This window comes from Oreochromis aureus, linkage group 3 (genome assembly GCF_013358895.1).
Source record: "Oreochromis aureus strain Israel breed Guangdong linkage group 3, ZZ_aureus, whole genome shotgun sequence".
NCBI lineage: Eukaryota > Metazoa > Chordata > Actinopteri > Cichliformes > Cichlidae > Oreochromis > Oreochromis aureus.
This window is the reverse complement of record NC_052944.1, coordinates 101,652,478-101,668,160: the sequence shown is the minus strand read 5'-3', so window position 1 is coordinate 101,668,160 and position 15,683 is coordinate 101,652,478. Positions and strand designations below refer to the sequence as shown.

The 15,683-nt window shown below is 42.7% G+C and overlaps 1 protein-coding gene across 2 annotated transcripts in view; it reads left to right on the top strand.

The window, feature by feature from the left end:
• Positions 1-15,683, top strand: part of LOC116312123 (cytidine monophosphate-N-acetylneuraminic acid hydroxylase-like) — a 34,350-nt gene that overhangs the window by 10,970 nt on the left and 7,697 nt on the right. Inside the window, exons 4-13 of one of the 2 annotated variants that reach the window (XM_031729483.2) lie at positions 1,028-1,137; positions 3,643-3,833; positions 4,274-4,354; positions 4,457-4,523; positions 4,658-4,739; positions 4,820-4,957; positions 5,156-5,291; positions 6,037-6,180; positions 7,232-7,406; positions 10,492-10,608. In XM_031729483.2, the coding sequence (XP_031585343.1) occupies positions 1,028-1,137; positions 3,643-3,833; positions 4,274-4,354; positions 4,457-4,523; positions 4,658-4,739; positions 4,820-4,957; positions 5,156-5,291; positions 6,037-6,180; positions 7,232-7,406; positions 10,492-10,608 (1,241 nt within the window). Of the gene's footprint in view, positions 1-1,027; positions 1,138-3,642; positions 3,834-4,273; positions 4,355-4,456; positions 4,524-4,657; positions 4,740-4,819; positions 4,973-5,155; positions 5,292-6,036; positions 6,181-7,231; positions 7,407-10,491; positions 10,609-15,683 lie in introns of both variants that reach the window. The other variant, XM_039609011.1, reaches the window with a different exon arrangement.

Here is a 15,683-nt window from a genome sequence, read left to right as displayed (position 1 = left end):
GCCACAGTAGGCTCTAACAATCAGAATAGCAATTACCTTCATTACTTTATTAAATTAAATGCTAAACTGGTAGAGGGCCACTTCTAAAGAATAACATGACAATTTGTGTCAATAATTGTAATCAAGAAATGTCAAACATATTCTTTCCAACAGACATTTTCCATGCTGCAAATGACTGGGATGTAAACTGTTTAATGCAATGTAATTCTCTCCTTGGTAATTTGCATTTTTTCACTCATCCACGTGACTTCTTCAGTCTCAGCTGACTGCAGGTTTCTCTAACCTTATGAACAGTACATTTGCACAATGACTGAACCTAGCCCACTGAATGAACAATGGGCTGTAAGGTCAGTTCTTTGGTCTTTAACATGGAAATGGTGCCAGTGCTGCTAGTTTCAGTCATTGTGCAAATGTACTGTTTATAAGGTTGAGGAAACCAGCAGTCAGCTGAGACTGAAGAAGTCACTTGGATGTCGATGATGAAATGTTTCTCCCACTGAAAATGCTACGTCCAGATGAACAGAATCAACTTTTTGGGAGTAGCTAGCAATGCAGTTATCATTGTTGTACAGGTTAATAGGTTTTCAGGAATGAAATGATGACCATAAATAGCCGAAAAATACAATAAAATACAGGAGTTCAGGTGCATTTTAATAATTCAAAGAAAAATAAACATGCCAAAGGGCGATGTAATCTTGCAAAAAAACTCACTGAATAAATTGTAGATAGCCTCCTCAGAACAACAATTAAACATTTGTGAAGAGCTCTGACCAGGAAAGCAAACCAAAACAAGAAACCAATGTCAAACATATCCTTCCAACTGCCAATTTCCACGACTGGAACTGTTTAATGTAATTTCTTCCTGTGAAAGTAATAACAATTATACATTTGTGCCAAAAAGCCCACTACAGTATAAATGCATGTGAGTCGGTATGAATGACCATATTTAATGCATGGATAATAATATAATGAGAATAATATAAATACCATTTAAATACTACAGCTGAGCTTCTTGTCGCAATTGCAGAGGTATCAATGTTGGATGATGGGGGGCTTCAGTTGGTGGAACTGAGCCCTGTTGATCCCTGGATGGCTGATCCTCGAGAACCTCTGGAGCTCCAGAAGGGAGAAGTGAAAGTACGTGTTGCTGTTACACTTTAAATAACAAATGTTTTACAGAGTTTTTCAGTCACTGCTGTATATTGTTTCACCCTTATTAGACTGGTATGTAAAATTATCTGTGTAATAAATTATATAAGTAATAATAATAAACTTAATTATGTCAAAGTATCTCAATAATGAATGAAGAGAAAGGTCTGTATTGAGACTCACCTCCGGTGCAGGTGCCCACCTCTCAATTTTTAAATGCATGTAGACATTGAAGATTGACGGGAGGGGCCGTGCTGACCAGTGTTGGGCAAGTTACTTTGAAAAAGTAATTCAATTATAGTTACTAGTTACTTCTTCAGAAAAGTAACTGAGTTAGTAACTGAGTTACAATATTCTAAAAGTAATTAATTACTTGGAAAAGTAACTATTGCGTTACTTTAAAAAAAACAAAGAACGTTTAACCCCCGGGGTCCAGGGTATAATTGGCCATTTTTTTACTACTCTTGATTTTCTCTCCACATTTTACCTTTAAAAACTATTAACTTTGCCTTGTTTGGTATCATTCTTTATAGCACAACCTCGCCTGCCTGAATTTACAGTCATGTTCTCATTTTGTCATACTGTATAACCAGAATTGATCTAAAATCAGACAAAAACCATAAAATCCGAGTAGAAAAAGTTATATTTTTTACTGTAACAACCACAAACATATTTAATGAATCATATTTCATAACTTCAAATGCAAATATAAATTGTCAATTTTAAAATCCTTTGCACAAGTTTTGCAAACAACAAAGTTATTTGCAGCCATTTACCTTTTACCCTTTTTTAAAATAACCATTTCAAACTATTTACAGAACAATCAGCTGTTCTTCAGTAAGATGCCGCACAAATTATTTGTGCCACTCCAAAAACATAATTTCTGTCCACTATAAAGGAGAACATCACAGCCTGATACCTGCAGGTCTGACAGCAGCAGGTGTATCACTCCTGTTTCTACCTGGAGACAGCAGTCGCCTCATTGTTCTGACACACAACACAAAACTATCCACAACACTACACACTAACTACACAAGACAACACATTAACTACACACTCCAAACACGCTAAACGTCACAAATCTCCCACATCTCAAAACTCGCTCTCTCTTTTTCTGCTCTCTCTTTCTCTCTCTCCTCCTTGTGCTCTCGTGCTCTGGGGGACATCTGGCTGTCTAGGGCCTGGATCTCCTCCATGCCTGCTTCATGCCCTGGGAGATGGGGCTATGGCTCCCCACACCCTCTAGCAGATTGTTACATGGACAAACCTTTTAAATACAAGCACTCTCATCCACACAGGTGCTCATAGACACAAACTATACCTTTCGTGGCTATTACCTCAAAGCACATTGTGCGCTTTCAGTCTTATATGCTGCACAATAACATTCAATATTTAGTATTTACACTTATCTAGGTTATTGCAATGGTGTTGTATTTACTACACTGAACAAAAATATAAACGCAACACTTTTGTTTTTGCTCCCATTTTTCATGAGCTGAAACATTTTCTACATAACCAAAGGACCCATTACTATCAAATATTGTTCACAAATCTGTCTAAATCTGTGTTAGTGAGAACTTCTCCTTTGCCGAGATAATCCATCCCACCTCACAGGTGTGGCATGTCAAGGTGCTAATTAGACAGCATGAATATTGCACAGGTGTGCCTTAGACTGCCCACAATAAAAGGTCACTCTGAAATATGCAGTTTGATCACATAGCACAATGCTACAGATGTGGCCACCATTTGCCTCACGCAGTGCAACGCATCTCCATTGCATCACAATTTTTGCAGAAATTCTTTGGTTATGCAAACTGATTGTTGCTGCAGCTGTCTGTGTGGCTGGTCTCCACCTGGTCGAACATCCTGGAGGTGAACATGCTGGATGTGGAGGTCCTGGGCTGGTGTGGTTACATGGGGTCTGCGATTGTGAGGCCTGTTACTGCCAAATTCTCTGACACGGCTTTGAAGATGGCTTATGGCAGAGAAATGAACATTCACTTCACAGGCAACAATTCTGGTACACATTCCTGCAGTCAGCACGCCAATTGCATGCTCCCTCAAAAGCTGCCACATCTGTTTGCTCTTTTTTTTTTCCTCTCTCAACAGGTGATCCAGGTGATTTTGCCATCTCTCACTGTTCCTCGTACCTTCTGTTTTTCTTTCCCTCCCTCCCTTTCCTATCCCCCAGTCATGTCTGTCCTGTCTGTAACAACTTAGCATAAAACAGAATAAATGAATAACCATAACAAAGGTCAATCAAATGGACCAATACGGCAAGGCCATGATTATCCACTTGGTGAAGTAAATCAGTGGGACATCTTTCTTGTCCTTCAGACAATAATTCTGATGGCTAAAGAACCAAATGGGACAGGCAATAAATAAATAAATAAATAATTAATAATAATAATAATAATGAATGAATGAACTAAGAGTGAAAAGCACATCAAGTACAGTCTCCAAAACATGCATTTTCTTTTACTTTCCTCTCAGGTGACATACTTCACCCACGCCTGCATGGAGCTACAGCTTGGCAAGAGAAGGTTCATGTTTGACCCCTGGTTGAAGGGTCCTGCATTTGCCAGGGGCTGGTGGCTTCTCCATGAGCCTCCAGCAGACGCCCTGGACAGGCTTTGTGGTGCAGATCTCATCTACATCAGCCATATGCACTCAGACCACCTCAGGCAAGCTCTGCTAATGTTGTTAAATATCTGACTTGGTATTATGTTAATCTTATGTAGCCAAATTTAAGTACTTGTACATACAGCAATTTCAAATTAAAATAACTTAATTAATACTATTAGAAAAGACAAATAAAAAAAATAGCTATTAGTAATTTTGCAATGAATTCTACATAATATAATTACAACTGTTATTGAATAGGATTCAGAGTCAAAATTCTATTTCCATTTTTTCCACTTTGCTTATCTCTCCCGTCTTTTCTCTGCTTTGAACAGCTCTTCAGAGCTCCTGAGAGAAACAAAAACATTTTTGGAACGTTAAATATTTTTATTCCTGCTGGCTAGAACTTAAAATACAAAATCTACAAAGAGACCAACTTTCAGAAATGAAGGGTGTTTATATTTACAGTGCATGGCACTGACCTTTTCTGTTTCCTTTATAGTTATCCCACACTGAAAGTGTTGGCAGAAAGAAGGCCGGATGTCCCGATATATGTCGGTGACACATCCAGACCAGTGTTTTGGTTAGTAATGATGTGGAGCTGAATTGTCCCCATAAATTACAGAGGAAATAAATTGTCCAATGTTGGTCTGTTATTCACATACGGGTATCTCCGCTGTGACAGGTATTTAAAGGAAAGCCAAGTTAAGCTGACCAATATTAAAGTCCTTCCCTTTGGTGTTTGGCAAAATGTAAGTCACTGCCTCTATTATTTGTTTAAGAGGAATTACAAAAAAAAACAAAAAAAAAACAAAAAAACATTTTGTATATTAAAATCATATGATTTCCATAAAGAAGTAAAAATGAATCTTGCTGTCTCACTCAGATTGATGATCACCTGAGATTTATGATCCTGATGGATGGTGTACATCCTGAAATGGACACCTGCATCATTGTTGACTACAAAGGTGTCATTTTGAATAATATAATTACTTATGCTGTAAAAATAAGTCTGATTATAATATAAAAATTTTTGTTTTTATTGCAGGTCATATGATCCTCAACACTGTGGACTGCACCAGACCAAATGGAGGCAGGCTACCACAAAATGTGGACGTGATGATGACTGACTTTGCTGGAGGAGCTTCTGGATTCCCCATGACCTTCTATGGAGGGAAATACAGCGGTGAGCCCGAGTTAGGTTAGCTTAGTTAGGTTTTACCTCCACCTACACACAACAGTATCTATGCTACAATCTTTGACAGTTACATGTAGCTCTTTTAGCGATGTAAGAACTGACTTGTTTAACTGATATCTTGTGATCGACAGTGTCAAAGTGCACCAAACTGCTGAGATGAAGGAAATGTTGTTGATGTGTTTCCAGATTCTTGGAAGGCAGAGTTTATCAAGAATGAAAGGAAGAAGCTGCTGAATTACAAAGCTACACTGGTGAAATCCCTGCAGCCGAGGATCTACTGCCCATTCGCTGGATACTTTGTGGAGGCTCATCCATCAGACAGGTAGAGTTTGTAATAAGGGTTTGCACAGCATCAGAGATGAATTAATAAAGAGCAGAGCAGATCAAAAGGTTTTGAATTACTTTTATGTTCCCTGGCAGAAGAATCCTCACAACAAAGTTAGCTGATCTGATCTAAATTCCAAGGTCAAAGCTGATAAGTAGTTCATCTGGGCAAGTTAATATTTAAAACACAACTATGTACAATGACATACAAAACAGGGTTTGGTCTATATCTGGGCTCCTTTTTGACTCTATTCCCTGTTTACTTGTAGCTCTGTTTCAGCTGTTTATGAGCTGATATGCAGTTTATGTTGGCAAGTTAATCTACAACCATGACTCCACTTTGATTTATAACTGACAGCAGGTTAGATTAATTTATCATTGATTTTAAAATTTTCTACCAGTTTTTTTTTTTTTTTTACATTACACAAGTCTCCCAGTCTTGTGTTGCTGCTGCTTCGATGTTTGTGAAATGTGTTGTTAGCATAAGACCTTTCAACTGAAGACTTTTTTCTGATTGATTTAATACATTTGTTATTTTATTAAATAAGGATGTGATTAACATTATTTACATCATACACAGCATTCATGTTTTCTGGAAACATGGTTGTACAACACAGTTGTGGCCTTAAGTTTTGACAGTGACACTACTGCTAATGACTATCAAGTTAAACACACGAGACCTAATTTGTGTTTTATGTGTCCCTTTACTTATGTGTCTGTTTGTACTGTGTGTTGGTTGGAAGATACATAAAGGATACAAATACCAAAAACAGTGCAGAGGACCTCAATGCACTTATTAATAAGCTTGCACCGGCAATCAAAACTTGGACACCGCAGCCAGGTGCTGTGCTGGACCTCGGCCTCGCTCTGAGAGACCCCACCGACAGGTTGGAATAGCTCACATGTTTATCTGTGTTTTCCATTCCTGGTTTATGTAGGGAAGAAAGAGACTGTTATTCAATCTTTGCAATACAACTACATAAAACACAGAAATTTAAACAGCAACGTCAGTCTCTACAATGCCAGTGTATAAACAGATCATTTTGTTTCTCAGAGTCTGATGAGGAAAAAAATCTCACTGTCCAAATATTCATTGTCTGCACTGCAAATGTAAAAGTAAAATGTGCCACTTTTATTGATTTTTCATTGAGCAGTAGCTTCAGCCCCGTCTTTTTCCCATTTTGATGTAAGTGCCCAGTAAATGTATATGACTTTGATTCTTACTGACAGAGTTACAACAAGCTACAGCTACTCAATTATTTCATGTAAATGAGAAAATCCAAATTTGACTGCATTTGTCTATGTTGTGTGATAACATGATGGCATTATTTCATTTAAAGAGTTATTATCACTATAAAGAGCACAGACAGGATTAATAAATTTCCAAATATACAACAGGGGTCTCAAACTTAAATGAGGTGTGGGCCACTGCTGGCATTGTCATGTCATTGGAGGCCAGTTTAGTGTTCAAGTAAAATGGTACTACAAAACAAACAAACAAACAAGAAAAAAACAACTAATAATTGTGAAAATGTAGCGTTTTGTTTTGTTTGTTTTTTTGTTGTTTTTTTCAGATATTGTATAATAAGACAAAACTGCAAATGTGAATGCAGATTTTTTTCCCTCCCTCTTAACTAACTGAAGCCTTTGATTGAACTACCAAATAAACACACTGGTACTCTCTTTGTGGCAGCACTTCGGCTATCATTTTGTTCTTATTTAACAAACTAAAAATGCACACATAAGTGTACACATTAGTTTTTGACTCTCACTGAACTAACACAGCCAGTCACTCAGTATGTTTGTACTCTCTGCTCATATTGCCTTCATATGGCTGCAAGTTGTCCCTGGGCTGTGAGTTTGAGACCCCTGTAATACATCATGTAAACTGCACATGCAAGTGCTGAATGCAACTTTCTTTGCTATGACCAACCATAGGGAGGCCATCACCAATCCCCCAGCCAGTACAAAGATCTACAAGGACAGCTGGGAATTCGACTTGTATGTGAATGAGCTGAAGAGCGCCATCAAGTCTGACATATTTAAACATCAAGCCTGGATCCAGTTTTATTACACATGGGCTGGCTTTCAAAACTACAATCTGGTTGTGCGGGTAAATGTTTTTGACAGAGATGTTTTACTTTTCTTTGGCATGAACTGTCCTTCTGTTAACATGTGATTTCTTTGGCATTTGCTTTGTTTTCATGATCTTTCATACTTAAAAGCATTTCTCTGCTTACTGCTTCGATTGGCCTTCCTTATTGAATTTATGAATAAGCTTCATTTGGCTAATCCAATGAGCTAAGCTGCTAGTAAAGTTGTTATTCTTGGGTCTGGGTGCCGTTTCCCCCTCTGGGGGCGAGGGTACCTGGACCCGGGGTATAGAGTATGTTTGAGGAGTATGATTGTGTGTACATGTCTATGTATGTCTGTCCCTACGTTGGGTGAGTGCTGAGCAGTGTTGGTCAAGTTACTTGAAAAAAGTAATCAGTTACTAATTACTGATTACCTCCCCCAAAAAGTAATCCCGTTACTTTACTGATTACTTATTTTCAAAAGTAATTAATTACTTAGTTACTTAGTTACTTTTTAAAAACACAATTTACAACCTGAATAGGTGATAAAGCGATAGATCTTTCAGCCCAATTCTACTTTTTCTGCATAATCCATCATATAAAATGTAATCAAATGGAAATGTCTCTTTTTAAAACGTTAAATCTTTTAACTTTATGCATCAAGCAAAAATTAAATTATATGCAACATTCTCTGACTGGAAGAAATTTGTTTAACATTTAAACCTATTTTCTGCACATTCCAGCACATAAAATAAAATATTTTTTTGTGTTTACACTCACTCTTTCAAATAGATGCAAGTAAAACACAGCAGAAAATAAATAAAATCAAAGACTCAGCGGCCCTGTTGCTCTATTTTCACCTGTAAAGCAGGACTGGGTTAGGCGAAGGTTTACCCTGGTGCAGGTGTGCCACAGCGGTCAGTGGAAGAATCCGCGAGTTTCTCTGTGAATTTCCCATTACAGTCGAGCGCACTCGCTGCTTGCTTGGAAGTTTAGGGGTTTTTTCGCTGTAAAAGAAGTTTTCTTCCACGCACAATGGACAGTAATGTTTTTGTCACTTTTATGGAATCAAACTCAAAATAAGGTCAGTACTTCCACGCTTTAAACGCTGCACGCTCATACTCTCTCCCGCACTCGATATATTATCCATTGTTGATCTGTGAACAGCTGTTGTCACTAACGTCGCACTCGCTTACGTCACTGTCATGAGACATTCTGGCAAAAGATCACGGTTTTAGTAACGCAGTAACGCAGCGTTCCTACGGGAAAGTAACGGTAATCTAATTACCGTTTTTGCAATGGTAATCCCTTACATTACTCGTTACTTGAAAAAAGTAATCAGATTACAGTAACGCGTTACAAGTAACGCGTTACTGCCCATCTCTGGTGCTGAGTGTTTGTATATGTGTGCATAAGGGTGGGAAAGCATGTTTATGTCTGTGTGTGCCTGTTTGTCTGTGTCTATATGTCAGATCGAGTCTTAGACTCCACCTCCCTGGGTACTCCCAGGCCCTCCAAGTGTGGAGGCCTATCTCCCCTCACCACACTCCCTGCTGGTAACTGATGCCCTCAGGGGTTAGTGCATTGGTGGTTCTTGGTGTCCGGGGCTGGGCACTCAGGTATGCACCAGCTCACTCCCGGTGGCTACTTGGCGGGGCCTGGTGCCTGTCGCTCGGTCAGGCCTCTTCCGGGGCAAAGGGGGCCCTCGGGCCTCCGGCCTCGGGGCCTGCAACTCGGTTCACTCCGGCACAGCTGGCTGCCGGCAGAGCCGGCGGGCACGCCAGTGCAGCCCCCTCTGGCTTCTGCTCCGTGGCTACTGGGTGACCCCCTCGTCTGGGGATCTCCTCAGCCCTTCCCAGGAAGGTGGCACGGATGCCCCTCCGGTGGTACTCCTTGGGCTCTCGCACTCTGGGGCCTCTGGATGTCTGGAGCCTGGATCTCCTCCATGCCTGCTTCATGCCCTGGGGGGCGGGGCTGTGGGCCTCCACACCCTCTAGCAGACCGTTACATGGGGAAACCTTTTGTATACAAGCGCGTTGATCCACACAGGTGTGCACACGGGTGTTCACTGTTCGTAGACAAACTACACCTTTCTTAGCTGCTACTTCAAAGCACATTGTGCGCTGTCTGTCCTGCGTGCTGCACAACAACTTTCAATATTTAGTATTTACTGCTGTTCACACTTAGCTAGATTAACGTGATGGTGTTGTGTTTAGTATGTTGCTTTGTTTTTTGTTTTTGTTTTTGTTTTTTTGCTTGTCTTCTCCTTTTTCTCTCAACAGGTGATCCAGGAGATTTTTTTTTCTTTATCTTTGTCTTTGTAAGTGCCCTTTCTCACTGTCCCTTTTCCCTTCTGTTTTTCTTTTCCTTCCTCTTTCTTTCTCCCTTTCCTATCCCCCAGTCATGTCTGTCCCATCTGTAACAACTGAAAATAAAATAAATAATAACAACAAAGTTTGATCAAATGGACCAATACGGCAATGCCATGATGATCCATTTGGCAAAATAAATCCATTTGGTATCCTTGTTGGTCTTCAGACAACAATTCTGACGGCTAAAGAACCAAATGGGACAGGCAAAAAAAAAAAAAAAAAAGTTGTTATTCCTCATAAAAATGACAGTGACTGACATTTTTAATACACATAATAGTAATTTTGGTATTATTTTAGTTTCAGTTAACCTTGTAAGCCATAAAGTCCTGTGGAATAATCTATAAAGTTTAACAAAACTGAAAGGAATTTCAATATTTTCAGTCTGACATTTCTTGTTTGATGAACATACATGAACCTTGGTGTACTTTTTTTGTTATACCTGAGCAGAAATGTTCCTTGTCTTTATCTTTATGTTTTTTAAAAATTATTTTCTGCCATGCCTCAGCAGCCTCTGCAGTAGCTTAACAGAAACTGGAAATAGAGATGTAGTTCACATCCTGCAATGATGACATTTTAAAATCAAAGACAAAAAAGCAAAATAAAAACCCAGCTCTCTGCTCTGATTCCTCATTGTCACTTCCCTTCCTTCCAGCTGTTATAAATCACCTTGGCTCACTTCTTTTTTTTAATTACATTGCTATCTTACTCAGAGTGGATGCAAATCTGCTGAAATGCAAATGTCTCTGTGTAGGTCATTGAAACAGATGACAAGTTTGAATGCATCACTGACGGTTATGACTATCTGGTGGACTTTCTGGATCTATCATTCCCCACAAAGAGACCCAACAGAGAGCACGCCTACTTGGAGGTGAGTCACTATAGAGCACTAAACAAACAGACAGCAGCATAACAGAACCTGAATAATAGTAATTTCTCATGACTACCAAGATGATTTCATGACGAAATTATCATGTGTTCCATCTAACATCTGGAACATGTTGTTCTGCCTGTTTTTATATATATATATTTATATATATACACTTACCAGAACTGTAGGTGTACTTCTGAAATAAAGGGGTCACAGTCCTGGGTTTGTGACCCAGTGTGTTGAGTTTTGTTCTATTTTTGATCTTTGATTTCGTCATTGTTATCTCTATTAGTCTTTTGGTTTCTGTCACAGTATTTCTACTTCGGTTTTGTTCCTGTGTCCTTTTTGTCCCATGTCAAGTCTGTGTCTGTCATGCACTACCTGTTTTATTTTGATAGTCCCTGTCCTGAGTGCAGCGTGTTTAGTTTTGCTTCTCCTAGTATCGTTATGTCTAATTGTGTCTCCCTCCTGTTTTCCATTTCCCTGATTGCTCCAGAGTCTATTTAAGCCCTCTGTTTCTCTTTGTCAGTGTCACATTGTACACCCTCTTGGTGCTGCGTGTTTGTCTTGTAGTCCTGTTAGTTTCCTAGTGTTTAGTTTGACGTTTTACGTTTCAGGTTTTGGTTTGTTTTTGTAAGTGTTTAAGTTCATCAAAGGTTTTTCCAGCAATAAAAGCTATGTTTTGAATTTAAGTCCCATCTTTGAGAGTCCTGCATTTGGGTCCAATCCTGCCTGCTGCACAGGACAATGCGATTATTACATGGACCCAGCAGGTTATCCCAGGAGTGCGAGTTATCCTGTCTCCACTCGAGGGTCCGAGGAGTCCATCTAGCCAACTTCTGTTTCCGCTGGATGGTCCGAGGAGCCGCTTCAGCTGTCCTCTCTTCCCACTGGAGGTCCCGGGGGGTCGCTTCAGCCATCCTCTGTTCCTGCTGGATGTCCCAATAGATCACTTCAGCTGTTTGTCTCCGCTGGACGTCCCAAGGGGTCCCTTCAGCCATTTGTCTTCGCTGGATGTTCTGAGGTGTCGCTTCAGCTATCTGTCGCTGTCGGAGGCTCCGTGGAGCCTGTTCAACCATCAGTGTCACGATCAGTGCCACCAGATCCATCACCTGCAGCAGCCATGTTACTGGCCATTCAGCCACCAGGGGTTGCCACACCATCGTCTGGTCCTTCCCTCGTCTGGTCCTGCCTTATCTGGTCCTGCCTTATCTGGTCCTGCCTTGTCTGGTCCTGCGGCTGCCACACCACATCCACGTCCAGCATGTCCACATCCGTGTCCAGTTCCAGCATGGCCTGCTCGTCCATGTCCCTGTCCACGTCCAGTTCCAGCACAGCCTGCTCATCCATGTCCACGTCCGTGTCCAGTTCCAGCACAGCCTGCTCCTCCGCTTCAGTGTCCAGTTCCAGCACAGCCTGCTCATCCATGTCCACGTCCGTGTCCAGTTCTAGCACAGCCTGCTCCTCCGCTTCAGTGTCCAGTTCCAGCACAGCCTGCTCATCCATGTCCACGTCCGTGTCCAGTTCTAGCACAGCCTGCTCCTCCGCTTCAGTGTCCAGTTCTAGCATGGCCTGCTTGTCTACGTCCAGCTCCTCAAAGTCAACGGCCACTTTCCAGGCGACTCGGAGCGAGACCAGTAACCCTGGGGAAACAATGGAGATTCAGTGCAGAAGCTGTTTGAGTAATAATCATGTGGAATATGAAGTGTTTGGACAATAATAATGAGGAGTGTGGTGAATTAATTAAGACCAGAACACAGTGACTGTAGTTAGATGTAGATGTCTTGGTCAAAATCTCTCGAAATCTCTATGTGATTTAACTCACCCAGCTTTTCAAAGGCAGTTTTTTTTTTTTGGGGGGGGGCGAGGGGTTGTTTGTTTTTTTAATACAAGACCTTTGCTACAGTTCTTCCATGACAGAGTTGGAAATGATATATGCCACAACTTAATGATTCAATTCAGTTCAATTCAATGTTATTCATATAGCGCCAAAACACAACAACATTCGCCTCAAGGAATTTTATATTGTAAGGTAGACCCTACAATAATACATATAGAGAAAAACCCAACAATCCTTTGACCCCTATGAGCAAGCACTTTGGTGACATAGGAAAGGAAAAACTCAATTTTAACAGGAAGAAACCTCCGGCAGGAAGAAGGCTCAGGGAGGGGTGGCCATCTGCTGCGACCAGTTGGGGCGGGAAAAGGAAGACAAGGCAAAAGACACAGAAATTTTTGATATGAAAGGAAGGTTGGAGATTGGCCTATAATTAGCTAAGGCCACTGGGTTAAGAGATGGCTTTTTAAGTAAGGGTTTAACTACTGCAAGCTTGAAGGTCTGTGGTATATAGCCGATTATTAGAGATAGGTTGATCATACCGGCTTGGACAGTCTCGGTCGTTGTGTCCTTGGGCAAGACACTTCACCCGTTGCCTACTGGCGGTGGTCAGAGGGCCCGGTGGCGCCAGTGTCCGGCAGCCTCGCCTCTGTCAGTGCGCCCCAGGGTGGCTGTGGCTACAATGTAGCTTGCCATCACCAGTGTGTGAATGTGTGCGTGAATGGGTGGATGACTGGATGTGTAAAGCGCTTTGGGGTCCTTAGGGACTAGTAAGGCGCTATACAAATACAGGCCATTTATCATTTATCATATTTAAGATTGAAACATTCTCTTCAACTGGTGGGGGAGGTTGTCACATCTTGCAGGAGCTTTCCTCTCTTCAGGAACTCACTCTGCAGGAGGGGGAGAGATAGGAGAGGTGGAGGAAGATCTCAGCCTGGGCGTCTATTGTCTTGTGTAGTCTGGAAGATGAGTGGATGATGGGGTGGGTGTAGTTTTCTCTGTGGTGGGGTCAGGTGGACTGTCCCGGGCTCTGTGGGGCCGGGCGGCGCTGCTGCACTGGGCCCCGGTCCGGATGGGCCTGGGCCCCCCTTTCCCTGGCGGGTTGCAGAGTATGGGGGTGCCTACTGGGGTCAGCGGGGGAGCTGGCCCCAGGGAGGGGTCACTTGACCCTCCCTTCCTTCCCTCCCCATCTCCAGCTGCCTCCCTCTTCTCGCTCCACCACAGTCACCCACACATGCAGGGCCTTGGGGTAGGGGTGTGTCACCAGGGTGCAGGGAGGCATCCCCCCTCTGTCCCCTTCTGGCTGCCTCTGCCTCAATTTTATCCCACAACTTAGACATTCACATTGCTCACACTCTCATAACACATACATATAGGATCTTGGGGTGGGCACGCCACACAGAATCCAAATTACCATCAGGGTGTACACCTCACCCCTGGCGCGTTGCCCACCTCTCAATTTTAAATACACGTAGACATTGAGGGCTAGCAGGAGGGGCTATACGCTTACCTGCTGCTCTGGCAGGTAGCTCCATGGCCTCCTGGGTTTTAAATGCACCTTAGAACACACATACATCAACACTACATATGAGCGGGTGGAGGAGGTTTGGAGTCTTCACACACCCCGTTCTCTGCGGCCTGCTGGAGCGGGGGGCTAGGAGGAGGAGTTGGCCGTCCGACTGGGGTCTGGAATGTGGGGCCTCCCTACTGCTGCGGAGTCGGGCGGTCTGCTTCTCCCACCGCAGGGAAAAGGGTAACACCACCTGGGTCTGGGTGCAGCTTCCCCTCCAGGGGCAAGGGTACCCAGACCCGGTTCTTAGAGTACGCTTGGGGAGAGTGATTGTGTGTACAGCGTCTCTTTATGTCTGTCTCCGCGTTGGTTGAGCGTGGAATAATTGCCTATGAGAGCATGAGGGTGGGAATGGATGTTTGTATCTGTGTGTGCCTGTATGTCTGTGTCTATATGTCAGGTTGGGTATCAGACGCCACCTCTCTGGGGACATCTCAGGCCCTCCAAGGTTTGAGGCCTATCTCCCCCACCACTTCCCCTGCCGGTGGTGGACGCCCTCAGACATCGGTGCGTTGGTGGTTCTCTGTGTCCGGGGTGGGCGCCCAGGTACACACCGCTCACTCCTTGGCGGCTGCTTATCGGGGCCTGGAGCCTGGGGCTCGCCGGGCCACCGGAGGCGGGTGCCTCGGCCTCTCGCCCGGGGCTCGGTCACTCAGGCACAGCTGGCTGCCGGCGGAGCTCACGGGCACGTCACTGCAACCCCCCCTGGCTTCTGCTCCGCAGCTGCTGAGTGACCCCTCATCTGGGACTCTCCTCAGCTCTTTCTGGGATAGTGGTGCGGCTGCCCCTCTGTTGGTCTTCCTTGGTCTCTTGTGTTCTGAGGGCCTCTGGATGTCTGGAGTTTTGATCTCCTCCATACCTGCGTCATGCCCTGGAGGACGGGGCAGTGGCCCCCCACACCCTCTAGCAGATCATTACATGAAGGAACCAAGCGCGTCCATGCTCACAGGTGTACACACAGGTGATCACACACAAACTACACCCTTTTTGGCTCTTACCTCAAAGCACACTGTGTGCTGTCGATCTTACGCGCTGCACAATAATGTCTAACATTTAGTATTTACTGTCATATTCCCATAGATCATTGTGATGTTGTTTATTACTCTCGTTTTCTTCTGCTTGCTTTCTCTTTCTTTCTCAACAGGTGATCCAGATGATCAATATATGTATTTTTTTGTCTGCTTATTCTGTTGGTTTTGGTTTTTGCCCTTTTTCCCCGTCCCTCTTCCCCGCTGTTTTTTTTTTTTCCTCTTTCTTTCTCCCTTTCTTTCCCCCAGTCAAGTCTGTCCCGTATTTAGCAAGTGAAAATAAAATAAACAATAAAAGGTGAATCAGATGGACCATTACGGCAAGGCTGGGATGGTCCATTTGGTAAAGTAAATCCGTTGGGCATCTTTCTTCGCCTTTAGACAATAATTCTGATGGCAAAAGAACCAAACGGGACAGGTAAAAAAAAAAAAAAAAAAAAAAAAAAAAAGATTGAAACATTAATTGATAGCCGGACTTCTTTGAGCAGTCTTGTAGGAATAGGGTCTAAAAGACATGCTCATGGTTTGGAGGAAATAATTACTGAAGTTAACTCAGAAAGATAAATTGGAGAAAAAGACTAAGTGAATATCAATGATTATTAAAGTAGCTGTAGATAATGTTACATCTGTGAGATGA